The 23828-nt window shown below is 53.3% G+C and overlaps 2 protein-coding genes across 4 annotated transcripts in view; both read right to left on the reverse strand.

The window, feature by feature from the left end:
- LOC129403416 (tyrosine-protein phosphatase non-receptor type substrate 1-like) overlaps positions 1 to 3742 on the reverse strand; it is a 30740-nt gene extending 26998 nt beyond the window's left edge. The window contains exon 1 of the transcript XR_008629208.1: positions 3266 to 3742. The gene's annotated coding sequence lies outside the window, so the exon portion shown is untranslated. The remainder of the gene's footprint in view (positions 1 to 3265) is intronic.
- Positions 3743 to 4342: 600 nt separating this feature from the next.
- LOC129403415 (signal-regulatory protein beta-1-like) lies at positions 4343 to 14517 on the reverse strand. 3 transcript variants are annotated; one of them, XM_055131530.1, is made up of 5 exons: positions 13938 to 14517; positions 7894 to 8214; positions 7078 to 7407; positions 5059 to 5164; positions 4343 to 4463 (listed from the first exon to the last, which is right to left on the reverse strand). In XM_055131530.1, exons 1-4 carry the CDS (start codon positions 14500 to 14502, stop codon positions 5061 to 5063), a joined length of 1320 nt encoding a protein of 439 aa, XP_054987505.1. In that variant the 5' UTR covers positions 14503 to 14517; the 3' UTR covers positions 4343 to 4463; positions 5059 to 5060. The 3 variants fall into 3 exon arrangements, with proteins under 3 accessions (XP_054987505.1, XP_054987504.1, XP_054987508.1); XM_055131533.1 differs by having other exon boundaries at positions 4355 to 4640; XM_055131529.1 differs by having other exon boundaries at positions 4350 to 5164.
- Between the last annotated feature and the right edge of the window lie 9311 nt (positions 14518 to 23828).

Consider the following 23828-nt stretch of genomic DNA (forward strand, 5'->3'; position numbering starts at 1 on the left):
GTCTCAGAAGAGTGAATTTTGGACTCCAGAAAGAGAAACAAAACCTAAACTGAAGCCTTCCTTGGGCTACAAGTATTTGGGTTTGCATCCCAAAGACATGGCTGGGCAGCACCTGAAATCCCAAAGACAAACTGAGCAGGCACCTGAAACTTGCATCCCAAAAACTAGTCTGGGCTAGAGCTCAGAATCTACATGTCAAAGATCAAGCTGGGCTCCTGTGAGAAAAGGAAAACTGCCTCTTTCAACATACTGAAACTTAAGAAATTATTTACTGAAGGCAGATTAAGGGAAAAAGATGTTCAGCTTCATCCAAACCAGTCAGGACACATGAGAAATCTCGCCCATTTTATGGGTCCCTATGTCCTGCCTGTTGTGTGGTGCAGTCTACATGGGCTCATCCTCAAGGATCAGTCCTGCCCCAACATGAGATTACAGAGAATGGGATCAGGAGGCAAACTTCAATTTCTTTATAGGCTCAACAATCAGTTTCTTTATAGATTCAGCCTATAGGACAGCAAGTAGGGCATTCCCCTTTCACAGCATAGATTCTGTGGAAAAGATCCTGCCACCAAAGAGTAAACCCCAACTCCCACAGGGTATGGCCCCAAACAGGAAAGAATACAAACAAAAAACCTCTCAGCTGACTGATGGTTCAACAAGGTCCGAGTAAACACACAAAATCACCCAGATTTTAAAATTGCTGGGTTCATGCCAATGTGATCTGATGGTGAAGGGAGAGTGAAGTTTGTCCTGTTGACTGCCAGACCCAGGTCTGTACCTGAGGAGTCCCACTTCTGATTCCAATGGGCTCTAACAGTCCAGTGTTCCACACAGGTGGCACAGAAGAACCATGAGGACTTCTGGGGGGAATGTTTTTCTGATCAAGAACAGCAAGTGCTGCATTTTCTCCAATGTCAGAGACACCAGGTTGCAGAGGGACCAGACAGGCATTGGGATGGCAGCTCCCCGTGTGTGAATCTTTCTTAACAGAGCTAACACTTCTTTCTCTCGTTTTCACTGTAGAGGGGTTTTCACTTCTTTCTCTCGTTTTCACTCTTTCCAAGGGGGTAGTCAATACCAATGTGGGTGAAGAGCCTGGAACAGCTGTGAGAAGTTCTCTTTGCCTTCCCCCTGGAGGTTCCAGTGGCGCCCTGAGGTGTTGAAGATGCTCCTCATGCCGGGAAGTACTTGCCCCAGTGTCACCCTGACTAACAAATCCCGAGACTCATGCTCATCACTAGTTTCTCTTCAAGTAGAAATTTCCTTCTTCAATTCTGGCCCCTCTGGGTAGTTTCAGTTTCTCCCTTCAGTTAGAATCTTCTTGTTCCCATCAGTCAGTCTTCTTGCTCCCATCAGTGGGATTCTTAGGAGGCCTGGGACCAGCTCAGCTGAACAGAGTTGGAGAACGAGTGCCACCAGGGGTTAAGAAGTCAAATAGAAATGAGAGTAAAAGGTGTGGTGCTGGGGGGTGTGGGTGGCGGACGACTAAGAGCCTCCCGGACTGCGAGCCCATCTGTTCCCACAGAATGTTGTTGGGTGACTTCCACCAGGAAACCAGATTGAGGAACAGTCATCGAGGGGGTTGGGTGGGGAGACATAATACTTTGACTATAAGCATAATTACTCTTATAAGGACTATTCTGAGCTAAGTCACTCCATTACTTCATGTCTTGGCAGTTCAGGACAAAAACTTCTTATGGGTCTTCTTTCTCACACAAGGAAGTCTGGCCACAGTGGAGCACTTTCAGGACCATTGCCTCAGCGAGTCCCAGGTCAGTCAGTGCCAGTATCCCTGCTGTCCTGTCCACCCAACCTGCTTCTTTGTTCTATCTAAGATAAGCCTTACTTTGAAGCACAGTGAAGCCATGTATGAAAAGTAAAAAAGAAACATAATCCAAGATATCAATGAAATCAAGAGCTGGTTCTTTAAGAAAATAAACAAGATTGATAAACCACTACCAAGACCAACAAAGAAACAGAGGGAAAGGAATCTAAAAATTCCACACCAGAAATGCCAAGGAAGACATAACTACAGAAACTGCAGAAATCCCTAGGATTATCAGAGGTTACTTTGAAAATCTTTAAGGGATGTGGCAGACACCTCAACACTGGAGAATTCTCCAGCCCCATGCTGAGCCGATATCACCAGGTCACCCTAGATGGAGCAGGTGCAGTCTCCCCGCCTTCTCCAGATGGAATCCCGGAGACCATGAGCTTCTACAATCTTGGCTCCAGTATGTGGGCATCAGGATTATTCCTCCGAAGGAATAGGAAGGAATAGTCAATCTTTCCTGACATACAAAGTGAGCAATGGAAAATAAATGATATGATATGTTCCCCTGGGAGGCGGGCATGAATAGTGGTGGGAATATCCGAGCAGGATGTGATGCCCAAAGCGAGAGAGAGAGAGAGAGAGAGAGAGAGAGAGAGAGAGGGTATCTGAGCAATTGTGTGTCATAGAGGCAAGGTAAACACTGGGATGGAAGTGAAGTGGGCGGGGGCGATAATGGGGATATGGGTGGTGGAAGGTTTGCACTAGTGGGGAGATGGGTGGTTGATCATTGTATGGCTGAATATCAAACATGAAAGCTTTGTAACTGTATCTCACGGCATCTCAATAACAATTTTTAAAAAAAAATTTAAAAATAAAGAAAATCTTTACAGGACAAAACAAGAGAACCTTGAAGAAATGAACAAATTTCTGGATTCTTATAACCTCCCAAGTGCAACGAAGAATATTTGGAATACCTGAACAGTCTTATCACCATGGAGGAAATTGAAACGTTAATCAAAACTCTTCCCCAAAACAAAAGTGCAGATTCAGATGGATTCAATGGTAAATTCTTTCAAACCTTTAAAGAGGACCTATTGCTAATCCTTTTCAAGTTTTTCCACGAAATTGAAGAAACAGAAACACCCCAGAATGTTTTATGAGGCAAATATCACCCTGATACCCAAAGCAGAGACCCCACAATCAAAGCCATATCCCTGATGAACATAGATTCAATTAAAATACATAAAAATAATGAAAGATCAGATGAAATAAAGAGGATATTTGAGTAGTAAAAAATACCCTAAGTGAGAAATTAGGAAAATTCCCGTGGTATTTATTCATGTGGATAGTTTGGATTTCACTCAGTGAAAGTCAAATTGTGGACACAGGTTTGTTCCCCAGGTGTGTGATCCCCCAGCTTGTGGCCTGACCCCGAGCCCGTGCCCCAGCCCACCACCGCACCCAAACACCTCCCAGCCTCCCAGGACCTACCTTATGTCCCAAGTGCCAGCCTTCCAGCACTGCAGGTGTATTCCCCAGTGAGTCCTCACTATCATATCAGGAATAATGATAGTGAACTGGAAGGTCCCAAAATAAAGCTTATTTATTGTCATTTAAAAATGAAAATAAAAAATTATTAGTATAAAAATAACAAATATGAAAATTAATGTTTGTCAGTAGAGAACCTTAATAAGTTTGAGGATGAAGGAAGCCAGGTCATATAACTCTTGACTGTAGATCAGAGCCAAACCAGTGTAGTGAATGAGCCATATTCTGAAATAAAAAGCTTTGTCTTGTTTTACACATTTTAGTGATTATTTCCCATATTCTAAAGTGATGTCAGGAGTGGATTCTCTTGAGTATGCTCAAATGAACATTGCTTCAAAAGTGTGGATGAAATCCAAAAACTTGGGCATCAGGGTGGAAGAAGGGTATCAGGGTCTTGTGGATGTCTCAAATGAGGCAAGGCATTTATTTATTTTTTTTTTAATTTTTTATTGAGTCACCATGTGGAAAGTTACAAAGTTTTCAGGTTTAAATCTCAGTTATACAATGCTCGAATACCCATCCCTTCACCAGTGCTCATATTCCACCACCAAGAATCCCAGTATAGCTCCACCCTGCCCCCTCACACCCCAACCCCCCCATGCCCCTAGCCCCCCCACCCTAAGCCCCCCCCCCCGCCTGTGTAACTAATAAATTTCACTTTACTTTCACTTTGATTGCATACAATATTTCAACAAAACTCACTATTATTGTTTGGAGAGTCTCTCCCCTAAAGTCAGACCTGCTGAAAAGGAAGCATTAGATAATTTGTTTTCCATTACTGAGGATGAAGAGGTACGAGGTCGAGTGACCACACTTAGCGGCCTCTCAGTTTTGGGTTTCTGTATTTTAGTATTTTAGTAACTAAGTCCAGAGAGATATCTGCCAGAAGTTGCATCGTTGCCAACTTGTACTTCTCAGTTACATTATATTCCACATATGAGTGCAATCTTTCTATGTCTGTCTCTTTCTTTCTGACTCATTTCACTCAACATGATGCTTTCCATGTTGATCCACTTATATGCAAGGCATTTAAAGTAGATTCTGAAGCTTCTTTTCATCTCAAACTCTTTTGGTCTCACCACTCAGAAAGGTAAAGTGGCAGCAGAGACTGAGGTGGCAACGGCAGGATTTGAGGAAATAGCTGTGGGAAACAATTCATACTTCAGTATCTGTTTATTCCAGGAATACTCCCCTGTGTGGGTCCTGGTGCTGCTCTCCTTCTGAAGTACCTTTCCTAGGAATATGGGCATCTCCTGAGAGAGGGCTCTACACATCAACAGTCTCCTAGGTTTTGACCACATTCTTCATCACTCCCACCCTGTCAGAAAAGGTTTCAAGAAGATAAAGATTCCTCAGAGTAGCTGATACTGGATTTCTCAAAATTACTCTCCTTGAGAACTCCTTGTCTCACGTCTTCATGATAAAATATTCTAGAAAAAGTCTCTGATAGCCTCCATGCAGTTGTTTTTTATTTATCCCCCTTCTTCATATGCCTAGAACTCTGTGGCTATCTCTGAACACTCCAAAACCAGTCTTATTCCAAGGACTCATCTATTTCTTGGATGTCAAAAATCTATTAGAAAAATCCACCTTCATCTGAAATTTTGACAGCAGTCTGTTAATGTTTATTAACTTCACCTGGGTCCTGACCATGTGTGACTTCTATGCTGGCCCCTTATTTTGACTTTTCCCTTGATGGAGATATCTCCAACCACAACATTCTCCCCAAAACTTACAGTCACATGTTGAACTTCTTGTAGAGGTAAATGGCAGACACCCCGAGCACCAACAGCACCTTGGAACCAAAGAGGAAGCCCAGGAGGAAACGTATGTGGGGTGGCTCTAGAAATCAAGGCACAGGAGTTTCCTTAAAGGAGCTGTACATAGGTGAATTTTCAGGTAACTCTACTTCCACTTGATGCCAGGACCCAAGATATACTGAAACTTTTGAACTTGACTGCTGTCCTGGTAAAGAGTTCCCTTATATTTGGGCCAGAGCCATAATCCAGGGGGGATGGCATGCCTTGCATGCAGCCAACCTGGGTTTTATTCCTGGCATTCCTTATGGTAGTACAAGTGCCACTAGGAGTAATTTCTGAGTACAGAGGATGAAGTAATCTCTGAGAATTTCTGCTGTGATCAAAAAGCCAAAAAAAAAAAAAGAGGTTCTTTTATTTAATCACTCACAGGCTAAACTTCCAAGGTTGTCCTTATTGAAGGAGAATGAAGAGAAAGCATAAGTAGATACAAAAATTCGTTATTTAACCTACTGAATTGATCCTCAGATTAGAATGTGAATCTTCTCAATGGGTTTCATTACATGAGGGATTGAAAAGTCTCCATAGTGGGTGGGTCTGAAACTGGACAGGGTACACACTCTAACCTGTGAGCAGACAGATCATAGGGGAAGAGGTCCATCACTAATGCAATCCCACAGCAAAGGACGGGCCAAGGAGAGAAAAATTATTAGACAAAGTGAACTCACAATGAGGGAATCTGCTTATTGAAAGAGTCACTAGCACAGTGCTTAGGCTTTAGAAAGGTGATTAAGAAGTGTTACAGCCTATTAGGACAAAAAAGTGAAGTCACAATAACAGTGCCTGAAATGTAACAAGAAAATAGTAACTGTTCTAAAGTATAGTAATTTTTGTGTACATAGAGGAGCTTAATTATAGTTGTTTTTTCCGAGATATGAATTATAATGTACTTGAAACTACCCAGCACAATGTTTGGCACATGCTTCACATTGGCTGTTTGGCAACCCAATGAAAACAGTTGAGTGTAGCCAACGTCCTGAGTTGGGAATGACTGTTGGAAACTTTCCCAAGGTCAGAGGAGGCATTTCTACAGGGATTACAAGGGAAGCAGTGCCACACTGGGATCCAGGGAGCTGATCCAATGGCCTATCAAGAGGGCTGGTACTGGTACCCCTAGTTTCCACCTGAGAAATAGGACAGCAGGCATATTTCCTTTCCAATCCTGTGAAGGAGGAATACATCAAGCAGTAGAAACATTTAGCTTTGAGGTAAGCAGAAGATGCTTCAAAAAGTCAACGAAATCTATTTGGCACCCCAAATCTATCTATTCAGCATTTTCTCTTCATACACCTATGAATTTACACATGTCTTTCACACAGCCTTCTTTCTTTCTTTCTTTCTTTCTTTCTTTCTTTCTTTCTTTCTTTCTTTCTTTCTTTCTTTCTTTCTTTCTTTCTTTCTTTCTTTCTTTCTTTCTTTCTTTCTTTTTTTTTTTGCTTTTTGGGTCACACCTGGCGATATACAGGGGTTACTCCTGGCTCTGCACTCAGGAATTACTCCTGGAGATGCTCAGGGGACCATATGGGATACTGGGAATCGAACCCGGGTCAGCCGCATGCAAGGCAAACACCCTACCCGCTGTGCTATTGCTCCAGCCCCCCCCCACTACTTGTTAAGGGGTGGGGTTATCCTAAGCAGTGCTTGGGGTCCTGGGGACCACTCCCAGCCATTGTTGACCAATCAGGCCAATGATTCAATGGTCCAAGTATATTTAACTGGTTGGGCCCTGCAGTGCCGGGGATTATATGGGCCACCCAGGCAGTGCTTGGGGGCCCCCAGGGCTATACCCAGTGCAGCTTGGTGGAGTCATAGAACACCAAGGTTTACACTTGGATTCCAATGCCCCTGACCACTGGGCAATCTCCCTGGCCCCTGAATTATTTTCAACATTAAAAAGGAGAAGAAAAAGAACCAGGTCCGCTGGCACGGAGGGCTCACCAGAGGAGTCACTTGAGCCCTGGTCCTTCTGGGGCGCAGACACCTCCAGGGTGTGCGATGTGGTGAGCGCCGGCTGCCCATCGTGCTCCACCTGGCAGGTGAACGGCACGTTCTCCCGGTGGGCAGAGGAGTTCACCAGGAGCCAGCTGGTCCGGTTAAAGGTCCCGTCCTTGTTCTGTAGGAGGAGGGAGGTCGTTTCTGTCCGGGACACATTTCCATTCTCCAGCCAGGTCAGCTGCAGGTTCTGGGGGTAGAACTTCTTCACCTGGCAGGTGAGGTTCACCTGGTTGCCCACCGCCGGGAACTGGGACACCTCCAGCGTGGGAGGAACTGAAACAGCACAGGGCAGAAGCTCTGATCTCAGGGGACAGACAGGTCACAGGGGAGGGGCTCCAGCACTTAGTTCCCACCCCCCGCGGGGAGTCATGCAGGAATGGAACCGCTAGCTCTGTGCCCAGGACACAGAAGGTGCTCAGGAGACAGGTAGCTCCTTAGGGGGCAAAAGCCAGCAAAATCAGTAAGCACAGCCCCTCACATCCATGAGGACCCCATAAATGAACCGTCCATGCAGGCTCTGGTGATAGTAGGTGAGTGGGTGCTTAGGAAGCAAGGCTGCTGTTTTGCAAAATAAGTGGGGGAATCCAGCACAGTGCTGGGCACGTAGCAGCTGCCATGGCAACAGGCATGAATGACGGGCACATCCAGCATGCTGGCAATCGGGAAGGGCTGATGGGAATTAGAGTCCAGACGTTAGAACAGAACACAGGGGGTCAGGATCGGGCAAGGAGACACAGGGGCTGGGGCGAGGGTGTCTACCTCGAATAGTCTCAGCCAAGCTGGCCATCCCACGGAGAGAAGTGCCCCTGGGCAGGGTGATGTGGGTGACCTCACAGATGACCTGGGAGCGCACGTCCCCCGAGGTCAGCGGCACCCTGGCTGTGCTGGAGACGCTGTAGGAGGTGCTGTCCCCCTGGGGGTCCACGTTGGTCCGGGTGGCCGAGAGCGCGTTCCCGTTTTTGAACCACCGCAGGGTGATGTCTCTGGGGGAGAAGCCGTGGGACTTGCAGGTGAAGGTCACTGTCTGCCCGGGCAGGGCCCTCGTCTTGGGACCCAAGACCTCGGGACGAGAAGGTTTGGCTACAAGAGGAGCGTGTGGACACAGTGAGCACAGGAGGTGGGTGGCACCACCGACAAGCACCGCCACCCGGGTTCTGCTGGTCCCTCCTCTGGGGCTGGAGGGGGTCCGTGTCCTCACTCACTGCAGGGGAGACCCTTAGCCCACTTCTGCACCGAGTCAAGGGGATGCTTGGAAGCCAGGCTGAGCTCAGAGTGGGCCTTCTTCACTTTCTGTGGGTGTCCTTAGACCTGGCCTAGGAATAGGGGGCAACTGAGCTTTTTTTTTTTTTTTTGCTTTTTTTTGGGGGAGGGTCACACCCGGCGATGCACAGGGGTTACCCCCGGCTTTGTAATATTTCAATATTTCCTGGCGGTGCTCAGGGGACCATATGGGATGCTGGGGATTGAACTCAGGTCAGCCGTGTGCAAGGCAAAGGCTCTACCCGCTGTGCTATCGCTCCAGCCCTGACTGAGTATTTTCTCTTCCTAGCAGCTGCCCCCGAGGACAGAGGAGCCATGTACGGAAGTGAGCATAAGGGAGACAGCAGCACCGTGGGACCCAGGAGCTGACCCAGCGGGCGCACCCAGGAGGGCATGGAAGGTGAGAGGAAGCAGTGACGGTGTTTTTGCTCACAGTCAAGCTGGAGGTACTGCACCAAACTCACGCAGCTCCAGTCTGTGGCTGGCCAGAGCTTTCCCTGCAGGGATCAGGGACTACAAACAACCTACGGGGTGGGGTGGGGGGTGGACAGGGGATGAAGGGGGCTTCTCCGACGGCTCCTGAAGACCTGACCTGCACCCATCCAGGATCGGAATGTTAGGGAACAAAACGTCTGTTTCTGAGGCTGGGTCCAGTTCTTGGGTCCACCTGGGGCTGAAACCGAAGCTGGCTGAGAGAGCCTCAGGCCGTTCCCTGTCTTAATCACTGTGAAATCAGCAGACACGCAGGCCTCTGACATGGGCTGATGGGCTTTGCGCGACCTGAAACGTCTCGGTGACTGGAAGGTGATGGCCGGCCTCCCTGTGGGGGCTCCACTCGGGCGCCTCCAAACTGTCTGTTATTGCATAACACCTCCTGTCATGGTCACCAGGCGGCAAATAGGACAAATATTTGCCTCTGTAAATTATTGCCTCCTAACACACGGCCAACATTTTGATGACTGAGTCGGGGGAGGGGGTGTCACTGATTGAGCCTGAACCTCTCAAAAGAGAAAAGATGGGGTGGGGGTGGCGGGCAGGAACCATTTACCTAGGGGTGTCCTGGGAATCCCGGTGCTAGATGGATGTCTCCGGGGCTCTCACACCTTTACCAGCCTGGGAGGTGGCCTCAAGGGTGTCATGTATGGACATGGCTCAGGTGGTTAGGGTCTGGTCACAGGCAGTGACCCCACATGGGGGGACTGACCCAGGGTCTCTGATCTGCGCCCGGGAGCCTCAGCAGCTGTTTCTGTGGACAGAACCCTCACCCTGGGGAGAAGCAGAATCCCTGGACAAAGAGCCTGGGAGTGGATGCTGGTGACCGTTACCAAAGCATCCGGTCATCTCTAGGGATGAAACTTATTTGTTGTGAAAGCCTAACGATCACCAAGGGCAAGAAGAACCAGGAGACAGAACCAGAGCAGAAACACCACAGGGTCTCAGAGCTCCTCTTGCAGCAGCAACCACGGAAAACCCAGTGAAGAAAGGCGCTGAAACTCCAACACAGTCCTCAGCCTTGCTTTCCCCCCGGCCACCCCCTCCCCAGCCCCCATAATCCTCTCCGGAAACAAGTGTGATGGATCCACTCCAATATACACACCAGTTCCAGGCCATGCTGGACAGAAGCCGGAGGCGTGTGGGAGGCAGGGAGGCACATCAGCAGGGAGGGCTGCAGTGTCCTGGATGTAACTGCAAGCCCAGCTCCCGCTGAAACGCACACATACCTGCTGGTGGGAAGGGTCTCAGTGGGGGTGTCTGGGCTGCCTGACCTCGGGAAGGGAACCCACTCGGAGCCCCAGTCATGCTCCGGGTGTGGTGATGTGTGTGTGTGTGTGTGTGTGTGTGTGTGTGTGTATGTGTGTAGGGGGTTCCTAGCCACTGCTGTGGCTTCTTAATAACATGGGATCCCGGCTTGCTGTCAGAAACACATGCAATTCTTGTGTTCGTGTTTGGGTCACACCTAGCGATGCTGAGGGCTTACTCTTGCCTCTGCACGCAGGAATTATTTCTGGTGGTGTTCGGGGGACCACATGGGATTGAGCCTGGGTCAGCCCCATGCAAGGCAAGTGTCCTTGCTGCTGTCCTATGGCTTGGGCCCCGCACATGCTATTCTAAAGCACCCACCACCCTTCTCTCAGAGCCCACAGCACAAGGAGTCGCTCTGGTAAGGAGCAATAATACATTTTTTCCCTCAGTGACCTCAGAATCATCTTTCTCAAGCCTGGCTGTGATGAGCAGCCTCTGGTGATCAGACATTTCAGCTGCCTGGCCACACCTGACTAGTTCGGTCAGAAACTCCGGTGGAGCTGAACCTGGGGAGGCTAATCAAGGTCCCCCATAATGTTCTAATGAGCGGCCAGAGCTGACAGCTCCTCCTGGCCTCACCTCACCCCTGCCTGAGGCCTGAGGAGGACAGTGACTGCCCGAGGTCCTCGGGTTTCAGCACATCCTGGCTGACAGCCCTGAACTCACACAGCTCACGCGCTCCCCAGCGGTCACTCCCCTCTGAGTGCAGGTATGGAGTGACGAGGAAGCACTGCAGACAGAGGAGGACCCGGGCCCAGTGCGGAGTGACGGGTCAGAGGTCACAGAGACAGGAAGTGGCAGAGCGGGGAGGTGAGCGCAGGTGGCTCTAGTGATGCTTCTGTGGGATTTTCTACCCGGCTTTGCACCTCATAGGCCTGAATCAAAGCCACCACTTCACTGATGGGGAAACTGAGGACCCGGGGACTGAGACATCCAGACACACAGAGCTCTGAGAAGACAGCACCATCTCAGATCAGGAGTATCTGCTCCGATACCCGCTCGGTGCGTCTCACGACTTCCTACAGAGCTCACAATCCTTCGTGACCCCTGTTTGATTCCTGAGAAGAGGGAATTGGACAGAAAAGAAGGAACCGTCTCTTCGATCCCCCACATGTCCAGGGAGAACCAGCAGAGCCAGGGCCCCACCCTCACGAGACAGACACTGACCAGCTGGCTACCACTCTCTGAGAGCCCAACTTCAGGCAAGGATAGGGCGGAGTCGCCACTCGAGCCTGCGGCAAGGAAGGCAGAGACACGGGCTCCCATGGACTGGCTACCCTCTCCCCTCCCTCTACAGTGGGACATGGACTCTGGCTCCGAGAGGCCCTGCACCTCGAGAGCTCTTCCCTCCTCCCCTCCAGCTAGAGCAGGGGAGGTACATGGGCCCTGGGCCTGCAGGACATTCTGCTCTCCTACTCCACCCACGCTTCCCAGAATAGCTCTGAGGCGAAAGAGCAACCAACCCCACTCTCACACACATGCTCACATACACACACGCTCACATATATACACACATGTGCATATGCGGGCATACACACATGCACACACATCTATGTATAAGTGCACACATAACACACACATGCACACATGTACATGCGTACACATTCACACACATGCACACATCTTCATATACATACACATGTATGTACACTCACACGTGCACATGCACAATAGACACAACTCACACACGTGCACACATGCATACACACTCAAACATATACATATGCATATGCACACATTCACATGTGCACACACATGCGCTCACATGTGCACAAGCACACATTCACAACAGACACATCCACACACAAGTGCACACACAATGCACATGTACACAGAGACACATGTACAGTGCATAATCATACATATGCACACACAGACTCACACATGTGCACACACATGCATACACATGCACAGTCACACACACGGGAAGCACTTCAGTGATCTCAGATCTGAGCCCTGTGTGTTAGGAGCAGGCTCAGCGTGGCAGCCTCTGATCTGAAAGCGCCCTTCCTCGCCAGCCAAGTGTTCCTGAAATGTTCCTCTCTGAAGAACAGAACCAGGCAAGACTTTTAGACTTTCCTCCCGACCAGAGAGCACCGTGGGGGTGGCAGAGCAGGTAGGGGTGCTCATCAGGTTGTTTGGGGTTTGGATTCTGGCTCGTATACCTGCTCAGACCCCTCCGTACCTCAGTGTCCTTATCTGGAGATGGGACAGACCCTCTCTGACTGCACCAAGAAATGCTCTGTCTCTGCCGAGCTCCGGCTCTTGCCTCCCCCATCCTCCCCTGCTCCAGGCTTCCCCCATCCTCCTGGATCCAGGCACTCACCTGGGCAGCACCTGGGAAGGTGGAGGGAGAAGGAAGGGAAGGTGCTGCCCTCTAGGACCAGCAGAGAAGACTGTGAGGGGAGCACCTCTGTAACCTCAGAGACCCCCAACATCAGGGCAGCCGCCTTCCCCGCCTGTGTCCGGGTGGCCAGGCTCTGCTCTGCTACAGCTGGGGGAACTGGGGCCGTGCCCACACAGAGGAAGCCCCGCAGAGCTACGCAAGGAGTGTCCCCGGCCACACTATCCCACCAGCCCGAGGCTGGTGACGATCTCTACCCAGCCACAGAGAACGGTGACAGCAACAGTGCTGTGTCCACGCTGGGCAGTGCCATGTGGCTCCTGGCACTTATGGAATTCACGTGCCAAATGCTAGCAAAGGCTTAGGCTTCACCTTAGGCTCCAGGGACCACACTGGGGCTGGCGGTGCAGGGCTGAACCTGGCTAAACTGACACAGGGAGACACCTGTGACTTGCTTCACTCATGGCTGCTCTGCACCCAAAGCTTCCGCAGGGCAGGGAAGAGCCTGGGATCAGGCTGGATTCTGGAACAATCCCTTCCCCCAGCTGGGCCATGGGAAGGGGGGTCAGGTCCTCATCACCCCAACCAACCTTGGGGACTCCCCAGCACACACACACACACACACACACACACACACACACACACACACACACACACACACACGTGCCGGGGGCTGAGCGGGATGTGACTTCCCAGGTCCACACTGTGGCTACAATACACAGGCACCCACTGCTACAAGACGCAGCCCCCGAACTGCTCGAGCCCTCCCGGGCTATGGGACCCGGTGCCAGGATGACAACGCCCCCCTGAGCTCTGCGCATGCCTCCGCCCGTCCCTGCTGCATCCCACAGCCCGTGCCTCTCAGACACTCGTTCTCCACGTGAGACACATGACAGCGAAAGCACCCTATTCCCTTGCCGCCTCCCTGTAGGGCCGAGAATGGAAAATCAGCTGAGAAGAGCGTTTGTGCGCTGCGGAGGCCACTGCTTCCACCACGCCAAGTGCAGAGCCGGGCACGCCTGGGTGCTTGGTAGGTGCCAAGGAGAGATGCCCCGCACTAAGGGGGGCCCTTTCGGGGTGCAGGGGTAAGGCCCGGCGGGTGACAGGGCATGTGACTCAGACCTCAGCTTCCTCATCCCTGCAGCCAAAGGGTTGATGGGATGGGACAGGACAGGGCTAGGATCGAGGTGACGGGTCCCAGATTTTGCCCCGTGGATCCACCTTGATCTCTGCAGCCTCCTTCCCTGACCTGCTGTGGGGGGGTAGTGTGGCCGTGAAGCCCCCGTGGGGACAAGCACCAGTGCCCCCCTGCCCTGCCCTGAGTCACTGCTTTCAGAGGAGAGGCCAGCCTGACTGTGGTCACACAACAGGACGGAGGGCCCCCCAGTGCACTCACCACTCACGGTGACCTGGGTGCCTGACCCAGACTTGAACTCCACATGTTCCGTGCTCCCCTTCCGGAACTTCACACAGTAGTAGGTGCCTGTGTCAGCTGGGCTGATGTCACGGATGCGGATGGAAAAGTCCATGTTGTCTCTCTTGGTGGTATCCGAAGCATTGGTCACTCGGGGGTAGTGGCCTTTGCCTCCGAAGTTGTAGATCTCCTCCCGGCTACCCAATCTCTCCCGGGACCACTTGACAGGGCCCACGGGAAGCAGGGAGGTCACAGAGCAGCGCAGAGTGGCCGTCTCTCCCGCAGCCACCGACACGAGCTTGTCAGGCTGGATCACCTGCAGCTCAGCATCCTGCCCGGCCACTCCTGGGGGAAAAACACAAGCAGCTCTTCGAGTGGGGTCCGAGAGATTTCCCCAAACATCTGTCAGCAGCCATGTCGGTGGCTTGGAGCTCAGCTCCTCGTGGGAGTCACGGCACAGAACTCTCACCCGGGCTCCTCGGGGAGGCCCATCCCAGCAAGGAAACAGCTGCCCAGAGCAGCAAGGTGCAAGGCAGTGCCCGGGCATCCCTCGAGGTGTCTGTGCCAGGCTCCGAATCCTAATCTGACCCATCAGGAACAGTGTTTCTGACTGAGGGAATAGCCTAGGCAAAGGTTCAGAGACAGGGCCAGCCTATCAGGGGGCGAGTTGTTGTGGGGGGGGAGGGCCTGGGACAACCAGATCCGTCTTGGGCCTGGCCCAGGAAGCAGGCCCCAAACAGAGAAGCCCAGCTCAGCATCTGGGGCCTGCTCAGGCTGCCGATGGGAAAGCAAGAGCTCTTGGATTGGAGTCCTGGCTCGGGGCCTCACTCCTGTATGACCTGGGCCAGCTCTCAGGCGACTGGCGCACAGGGTCTCCTTGTGGGTGAAGGGCAATGGCTGCCCCTTAACTGCCCCCCACCCTCACCTCCCCAGCCTTGGCTGCACCCCCGGACGGTTCTCTGGCAAGACTCATGGCACCCAGCGTGGCAAAACCCGCCGAGCCGACTCCCTAGTCCAAGAGTATCTGCATTTCTGCAAACCTCCCACCATGGTCTGAGACGCGGCTCTGTGCCAGGGGCCACCCGGTGGTTTCGGGGGACTCGGGATCCTGACTCAGGAGATGGGATGGGCACCCTGGTCACTCAGCACCGCGCTGGGCACAAGGCAGGGCCTGCTACTCGAACAGGCTTGGTGCAGGGGTGCGGGAGACACACGGGGGCCGGACATGGGCCCTGGCCTCAGTGGTTCCTGAGTGGGGCAGGGAAAGGGGTAGCAGAAGTCAGGGAGGAAGCGGTCCGAGTCCCGAGCTGGACAGTGGTGGCGGGGAGGGGTGGCTGAGTCAGGGGCTGTGTAGAGTAGAAGCAGGGGAGTATAGGGGCCATACAGGACACACAGACACACACACAGACCCACACAGAGACAGAGCAAACAAGAATAACAGGAACAGTGGTGGCTGCATCATATAGGGGGGTCATGGCTGTCCGGTCCCCGTCCTGGTCCGCCACTGACCCTTGGTGGACCCCATCCTGCCCCCCACCTCGCCCTCCTCTGCCTTGTGTACACTCAGTCACCAGGGCTGGTCTACTCGGCCTCTAGCAGGAAAGGAGACCCTCAAATTGCACCTCCTCTCCGCCCCCAGCCTGGCACCACCCCGGGCCGGGACAGACACCCCAGGGAAAGGCCAGTTCTCTGATGACCCGCCTGTGGGCAAGCCATCCCTGGAGCAGTCTGCTAGCCCCTACCTGTGGCCTGTGGCACGTGGGTGGCCCTGTGCTTCCAGGGCGGGCACTGGCCGCTGGGCAGACCCCCCTATTTCCTCCGGAGGGCACCCCCCAGGTAGCACGGGCCCAGGGACCTCCGAGGCAGCCTGGATGAAGCCCAGTGCCAGTCAGTGGGCCACACACGTTCCCTGCTGCCCGCCGTGGGTCTGCACCCCAGCGGCCAGGCGGGCTGGACAAACTGGAAATGCTGCCGCCTGTGGGGGCGGTGGGGAGGGAGCGGCCAGCCCGGGCAGGATCGGGGTTCCCCGTGAGCTGGCTCAGCGCCTGCCTCCTGAGCCCCACTGCACCCTCCATAAAACAGGGCACCCGCCCCACCCCTACGAGGCCCAAAGCAGCAGTTAGCCTCGACTTCCTCCTCCCTTCATCGCCACGGACCCAATGCTGATAAGACAGGGACCCAGTGCTGATAAGACACGGTTCTTCTGGGGCGGCGGCTTCCACCACCAGGTTGCCGGCTCTGCGGGGCCTGGTCAGCAATCCCTGCCTAGCCCAGCACCTGGTCCCGTGTGGCCTGCCTACAGGCGCCAGCGTGCATTTATTTTCTTGCGGCCACGGGAAGGGAGAAGCCACGAGATATAGAGCCGGGCGAAGCCGGGGCCCGACCTGGCGCTGGGGCCCTGGGCAGGGCCTAGCCGGAAGTTATTCTTATCCTTCTCTATCCCGGCACATTGGGCAGTGAGTCAGCAGTAGTCGGGGAGCGTGTGAGCGGGCGAGGAGGCAGCGGAGCCGGGCGCGGCGTGTGGAAGCAGGACTATTCTTGGGGAACAGCCTGCAATCACACCCCGGGCAGGCGACAGTAAAAGTCTCGAGCTGGGTACGGCTACACCCCTCCTTCCCTTTCCTTTTTTTTTTTTTTTAACTTTTTCTTGAGCTCTCTCCACCAACAGCAGCCAGATTTAGGCAGCTTAATTAATTAGCTAGTGTTTATAAAGCGTTTGAAGAATTTTAAAAGTGCCACGTAAGTGCCAAATATTATTTTAATCCGTGTGTGTGTGTATGTGTGTGTGTGTTTCTTTTTATTTTTCCAGCAGAGAGTTTTTCTCCCACCCCCCAACTTGCTTTTCTTTTTCTCTGCAGGTTCTGTTCTGGGAATCGGGCTTGTTAAAACTCACTCCTGCAGCTCTGGGCCTGGGGACAGCATGCTGGCCTGGCTGACAAAGCCATCCCTGGCTCTCTCCTGTCCTCCTGGCGGAGACAGGGGCTGTCCAGGGGCCTGAGCGGGCACTGGGACAGGAGGTCGGCTGGGCAGACCTTCCCCCGCGCTGCTGGTGGGAGTGTGAAATTGGAACCTCCTTCCAGAAAAGCAGGTGGGCAGGATGGACCAAAGGTGTGAAAGTGACCGAGCAGCCCTGGGTGGGCGCCTGCGCAGGGGCGGAAACCCCAAGATGGAATAAGGTTCCTACGGAAGGATCTGGAATACTCGGAGGAATCTCCCCAGCATTCGGGAGATTCCTCGGTTAGGTGAATTGTGGTCTATCCCGTCCATGGAACGAGAGGCAGCCACAGAAAAGCAGGACCCTGAAAATACATGATGACCTCTCAGTGTCTGTGCTGCACGCCATAATGCCCCAAAGCAGAGAGAGAATATAGGGAATATTGTCTGCCACAGAGGCAGGGGGAGGGTGGGAAAGGGGGGAATACCCGGGAGATCGGTGGTGGGGAATATGCACTGGTGGAGGGATGGGTGTTTGATCATTGTGTGATTGTGACCCAAACATGAAAGCTTGTAACTATGTCACAGTGATTCAATAAAAATAAAAAATAAAAATAAATAAATAAAATGGCAGAAATCTGGCCACTTCTGCATGGCATCGTTTCAGAGGAGACCGTGACGATGCAAATAATCACCCGTTCCTCGCAGCACCAAGAGCAAACGAGAAAGCCAAAACACAATCATCATTTCATCCATTTAATCGGTGACCGTCAAAAACCGTTCATGAGCCACTGAAGGAAGAATGTAAAGCCACGCTCAGATCACGAGGGATCTACGCACACGTCTCATCAAAACGGAGAAACGGGAGAGTTTCCAGCGTCCGTGGAAAGAGGTCTGTTTGGTGGCACGAAGGCCGACCCTGAGGACATCCACATCGACAGAGCTGATGGTGCAGAATGACAATTCCTGATGCAGGAATACATTTGAGATGAGAGTCGGTTATTCAGTGACAGATTCGGGGTGGCCCCAAACTTGTAGTTTGGAAAACAATGCACACGTGCTGTTAAATATTCCCAGTGATTAATTGTAAGTCACAGATTTATTAGGGTTTTGCTTTTATGTTTTCTCTTTGCGTTATTTGTGCCATAAAGAAGAAGGAAAAACTGCTTTGGGGATGATCGTGACTTTATAAAATAAAATAAAACCATATACAAATAAACAACTTCAAGGTACTATACAGAGCTATAAAACCACAACTCTTTTTTAGCTCGTGAATTCAAAAGTGATGCATCTTTCTTTTTTTTTTTATTCTATTTTGGGTACTTTTCAGGTTTTATAAATGGGGTGGATGTTAAAGAACACAGTTTCTGTATTCTAAATTTTACGAAACATCTGTACATATAATATGTATGTTTCACCCATGTTTACTATGTTTACTGCCCCCCCCCAACCCTGGGAATTTTGTCTGTTTTGTTCACTCCCTATTTTCCCCATCTTAGATACAGTGGTTGGACAATAATAGATGCTCAATAAGTATTTGCTAATTGACCGATAGATCCAAGATCCAGAGAAAAGGTCTACACTGAGAGGAAGCATGTGTGGGAAATGGGTCCCTGGTTGGCGGGGGCAGAGACAGACACAGATTTTCTTTGCTTTAGAGTAAACAATACATTGAAGGTTTTACTTTGGGGGCCCCCAAGTGCTGCTCAGGGGACCTGGGGGCCACCCCTGGTGATACTCTGTCAACCTGACCAGTAAGTTCAGTGCTAGAACCTGAAGGTGTAGTGATTATAGGCCCTGTGGTACTGTGGGCCCAGAGACATCCAGGAGAACTGCTGCCGTGCTGGGGGTGGGTGATGGGGTACTGGGGATACAACTTGGGTCCCTGTATGCATCTTTGACCATGGAACTATCCCTGCCATGGAACCATCCCTGCCACAGAACCATCCCTGATCACGGAATCATCCCTGATCATGGAACCATCCCTGACCACCGAACCATACCTGCCATGGAACCATCCCTGACCACAAAACCATCCCTGCCATAGAACCATCCCTGATCACGGAACCATCCCTGATCACGGAACCATTCCTGATCACGGAACCATCCCTGACCACCGAACCATCCTGCCATGGAACCATCCCTGATCACAGAACCATCCCTGCCACGGAACCATCCCTGACCACGGAACCATCCCTGATCACGGAACCATCCCTGCCACAGAACCATCCCTGCCACAGAACCATCCCTGCCATGGAACCATCCCTGACCACGGAACCATCCCTGCCACGGAACCATCCCTGACCACTGAACCATCCCTGACCACTGAACCATCCTGCCACAGAACCATTGCTGACCACTGAACCATCCCTGCCACTGAACCATCTCTAACCACCATACCCCTGCTCCCAAAGCTTTCATTTTAGTTTCACTTTTTCAGGGAACACTTGCTGCTTTGAGGTGAGAATGAATGAACTGAAAGCCATGAATGAGTTCTGAGTGGGAGGAGTGAACAGTGTGTGGCCACTGGCACTGTGAGCAGGTGGAGAAGGAGCTGGGGGTCCACGGGAGGCCAGAGAGGTCCTGGGAAACCAGTGGAATCTCTTGCATGCACGACCTTGAGCACAGGGCAGAGGCCAGCTGGCTCCCCGGCCTCATGACGCTTGCCCCTGAGCAGGAGTCAGACTTTAAGGCAACAACATGGATAATTACTTTTTTTTTTGCAGTGCCGGGTTGAATCCAGGGTCTCACACATACGAGGCAAGAGCTGTGTCACTTCCGGAAGAGCCCTCAGAAGGTGACACGCACGGCCATCTCTGGCCTCCTCTCCACACTGCCCCACGCCCTGCTGCTCTGGCCCCCATTTCTGACTTGTCTGTCGTCCTCGACTCGGCCAAGGAGGGTGTGAGGCTGCAGACGGGGGGCTGAGGAATGACCATGGGGTCTGGAGAAATACACTGGATTTTTTTTGGGGGGTACGGCATTCATGTGTAGCTTTAGAGATTAAGAAAAGATGAAAACAATTTCCATCAGAAGTGAAAAAATAAGCATGGATGCTTTTCTAATGGAAAAAACAAATCAGCACTGAATCAGATCTGGCCGGAAGGGACACAGCGCCAGGCGGCACCTGCCTGGGTCCCTCCAGAAGCCTGCGCAGTCCTGACCTCCCCATCCCACTCCTCGAGCTGCCTTGTCCACGTGGGTGCTCGCTGCCAGGTTCTCAGCGCCCAGGACCCGGAGTCTGTGGGAGCATCTGCAGTGCCCCGAGGACAGCATCTTGGGACGGCGGGAATGAGCGGGCCCTAGTGTGACTCAGTATCCCCTTCCCGGACCATTGAGCATCACTGTCCACCTTCTGTGGCTGTTGTCACCACCACCCTGCCACTGCACCTCATCATATGCCACCTAAAGTGAGGACCAGAGTGTGACATGTGGGGTTTGGTACACCGGCGTGCAAAGGCAGCTGTGTAAGAGTTAGTGTGTATGCACCAGCATTCACACTGTGTGCATACAAGCATGTGTGTGTACATGTGTGCTGTAGGAGAGTGTGCGTGTGCATGCAAATGTGTCCCGAGTTATGTGTGCCTGGTGATGCACATGTGTGTGCTCACCAAACGATGAGTGTGCATGTATGTGAGCGTGTGTACATGCGTGTATGTGCCTGTGCATGCATGCATGTATGTGCATTATATATGGGCAGACAGTGCAGCTCGGGAGGACCAGGCAGCAGGGGTGAGTATAGGAATGGGGGTGCTGGCTGTGGGTGCAAGTGTCAGGGCAAGGCAGGCCCCTGGGAGGGGTGTGTGGGTGCAGAGAGGGGAGGAAAGGCTGCGTAGAGGAGTGAGTGTGTGTGTGTGTGCGTGTGTGTGTGTGTGCGTGTGTGTGTGTGTGTGTGTGTGTGTGTGTGTGTGAGAGAGAGAGAGAGAGAGAGAGAGAAAGAGAGTGTGAGAATGTGCATGTGCCCTGCCTGCTGTACCATGGCTCTGGCCCTTGATCCTGTCTCCCTCCCCTCCCCCTTGCCTCGCCTCTCCTCTCCCTTCCCCTGCCCTCCCTTCTCCGGCATGGCACCTGGGCTCACACAGCTCAGGGCTGCAGCCCCACCCTGGGCACTTCCCAAGCCCCTGAGTCACCCTCTCGTGCTCGAGAGTCTAAGGGCAGAGCCATTGGGATGGCCTCGCTGAGGTGTCTACTGCTTGTTTGGGAGCCACATCACAGAGTGCTCGGGCTGACTCCTGGTTCAGTGCTCAGGGGTCGCTCCTGGCAGTGCTTGGGGGACCATGCAGTGCTGGGGACTGCAGCTGAAGCATGCGAAGCCCATCCTGTGCGCCGCCCCCTCCCGGGTCTGCATCTCGGGGGTTGGGCTCAGGGCCTGGCGCTTTCCCAGCAGGTGCCTGAAGCCTCTGGGCATCTCTGGCTCCTGGTCTTTGTCCTTTTTTTGGTTTTGGTGATTGGGCCACACCGATGGGCTCACTCCTGGCCGTGCTTAGGGGCACCAAGGACTGAGCCATTGTTAGCCGGGCAGGGCGAGCACCTTACCCCCTCCAGCCCCAGGTCTTGAGGGAACCTCTCGCTAAGGTGAGCACCGTGTGCTAGACACTCAGATGGGAGAGGCCAGCCCAGACCGCCCTGCCGGATCTCACACCCCGGCACACTGGGGATGGACTCTGGGGTGCGACTCAGGGAGGGTCTGCGTGGCTGGGGGCGCTGTGTGCACCCAATGTGGGTGCTCGAGCTCCACGGGGGCACTGTGGGCACAGTCAGGCACAAACTTTCCTCGGCAGCTGGAATGATTCATTCCTGCCCTCTCCTGCCTCTGTCCCTGTGTCAACATCCCACACACCACAGTTAGGTTTGCTGCTCTCAGCCCTTGTGGGCAGGATGTCACGGGCACGGGCCATGAGCACCTGTGGGGGGCAATCAGGGAGCCAGAAGAGGCTGGAGGGTGGAAGGGGGGGGCTCTCAGCAGAGAAGTGGGATCTGGGAAGACTTCCTGGAGGTGGTGGCCCCTGAGCAGGGTCTTGAAGGCTGGCAGAGGTCAGGAGGAAGGGAAAGCTTTCCAGGAAGGATGCATCTCACAAGTGTGCAAAGTGCAGAGGGGGGAGGAGGGTACCGAATGGGGCCAGGGGAAGTGCTTGTAACTGTAAACAAGCTGGGATGAGGTGAGCCTGGTCCTGGCCTCGCCCGGCACCCTGCAGTCAGATTTCAGTACCCACCTGAATGGTCAGGCTGGGGGGATAGGGGCATGCCTGCTGGGCGGCAGCGTGCTTAGGTAGGAAGAAGCTTCTGTGTGGAAGCCAGCATGAGGGACACACAATGGGGCGGTGGGGTCACGGCCACTCCCTTCAGCACCAACGGCCCAAGGACGGCTGAAAACTGGAGCACCAGGCCACCTTCAGGGCTGTCCCTCCCTGTCACCGCAAGGTCCTCAGCTTTTACAACGTCCTCAACTGCCAGAACCGGGCTTCGGGGACGGAAAAACCCACCGGTCTCTCGAGAGTGGGGTGACCTGGGACAGTCACTTTCCTGCAAGCCTCCACGGGGTCAGCCGTCAACTGGGGGTGCCGCCCTCTCAGTCCCCGAGGTCAGGCGGTCAGCAGGGAAGGAGCTGGACGGAGGAGGGCACATGGCCCCCCTGTCCCCCGGGTCCCGCACCCATTGTGGAGCTGATTCCTGCCCGCTCACTCTGACCTCGCTCGCCCCGGTCTCCTGCCCCTCGGACCCTGGCCTGGACCCCGACCTGGGCTTTCAGACAGGTCTCCATTGCTCAGCCGCGTCCCTCACGCTCGCACTGTCGCCAGGGGTGGCTCTGAAATCAAAGCCAGGTAACACCCCCGCTCGGCTGCCTTAACACAGAGCGAGAGCCGGAGTCGCCCAGGGGGGCACGAGGGCCCGGAGCCTGGCACTCAGTCACGCGAGATTCTCCACTCAACTCCAGCCTGCCACACCTGCCTGGCCTCTGCCGGGCACTCTCCCCCATTCCCCCCCAAGGGGTCACCCCACGGCCCAGGAATAGGGGGAAACTGGGCTTTTTTTTGCTTTTTTTTTGGAGGGGTCACACCCGGCGATGCACAGGGGTTACCCCCGGCGGGGCCCTCGTCTTGGGGCCTGAGACCTCGGGACGAGAAGGTTTGGCTACAAAAGAAGCATTTGGACACAGTGAGCACAGGGGGAGTGTGGCACAAGGACAAGCACTGTCTTCAGCACATCCTGGCTTACAGGCAGTAACTGCCCTCATCTCACAGAGCTCAAGGGCTGCCCAGCGGTCACTCCCCGTGCACTCTTTTGTGAGTTGAGAAGGGAGCACGGCTGACAAAGGGTGACCCTAGGACTTTTCGTACCACCCACTGACCAAACGTCAGTCTGTCCTCCCAGCTCCGTGCGTTCTGTCAGTTCTCAGCAGTGTTCATCGTGCCCTTCATCTCTGCCGGACCGTCAGCCCAATGCTGCAAAGGCTACAAAACAGTTCCTCTTTATAGCCTGCAGAGTTGCACAGCCAGAGTCCAGGACCTCCGCCTTTACACAAGATTGCAGCCGGGTCTCTGGCTGCCCCAGGTTTCTGACTGGCCTCAACCTCGCTGCATCTCCAGCTCTAGGGACCCCAGCGGTCTATTGGCTGACCTACAGGGAGCCAGACTGTGTGGACTACACTTCTCACCGAGCCTTCTGGGGTCCTGCAACCCCTCTCCCATAGCCTTCCTCCCTCTATTTGTCCCCAGTCTCAATAGTGCAGTCGTTTCTGCCCTTTCAACCTCCCACTTGTTGAAGGACACCAGACCCACTTGTCTTGCCCCAGCTGTGAACATGAATAGATGTCTTCCCTCCCTCCTCCATTCTCCCTCCCTCCTTCCCTTTCTTCTTCCCTCCAAAAGTTAAAAAAAGAGGACCCTGGCCCCATGTGGAGTGATAGGTCAGAGGTCACAGAGACAAAGAGGCAGAGCA

Source organism: Sorex araneus, chromosome 3 (assembly GCF_027595985.1).
Source record: "Sorex araneus isolate mSorAra2 chromosome 3, mSorAra2.pri, whole genome shotgun sequence".
NCBI lineage: Eukaryota > Metazoa > Chordata > Mammalia > Eulipotyphla > Soricidae > Sorex > Sorex araneus.

Coding starts and splice junctions, on each gene's coding strand:
- LOC129403415 (XM_055131530.1), bottom strand. CDS start 14,502: ATGCCCGGGCACTGCCTTGCACCTTGCTGCTCTGGGCAGCTGTTTCCT. Junction 7,408..7,893: donor CTTGGCTGAGACTATTCGAG/GTAGACACCCTC, acceptor GTGCTGTTTCAG/TTCCTCCCACGCTGGAGGTG. Junction 5,165..7,077: donor GGGCTCAAGTGACTCCTCTG/GTGAGCCCTCCG, acceptor CTTGATTTCTAG/AGCCACCCCACATACGTTTC.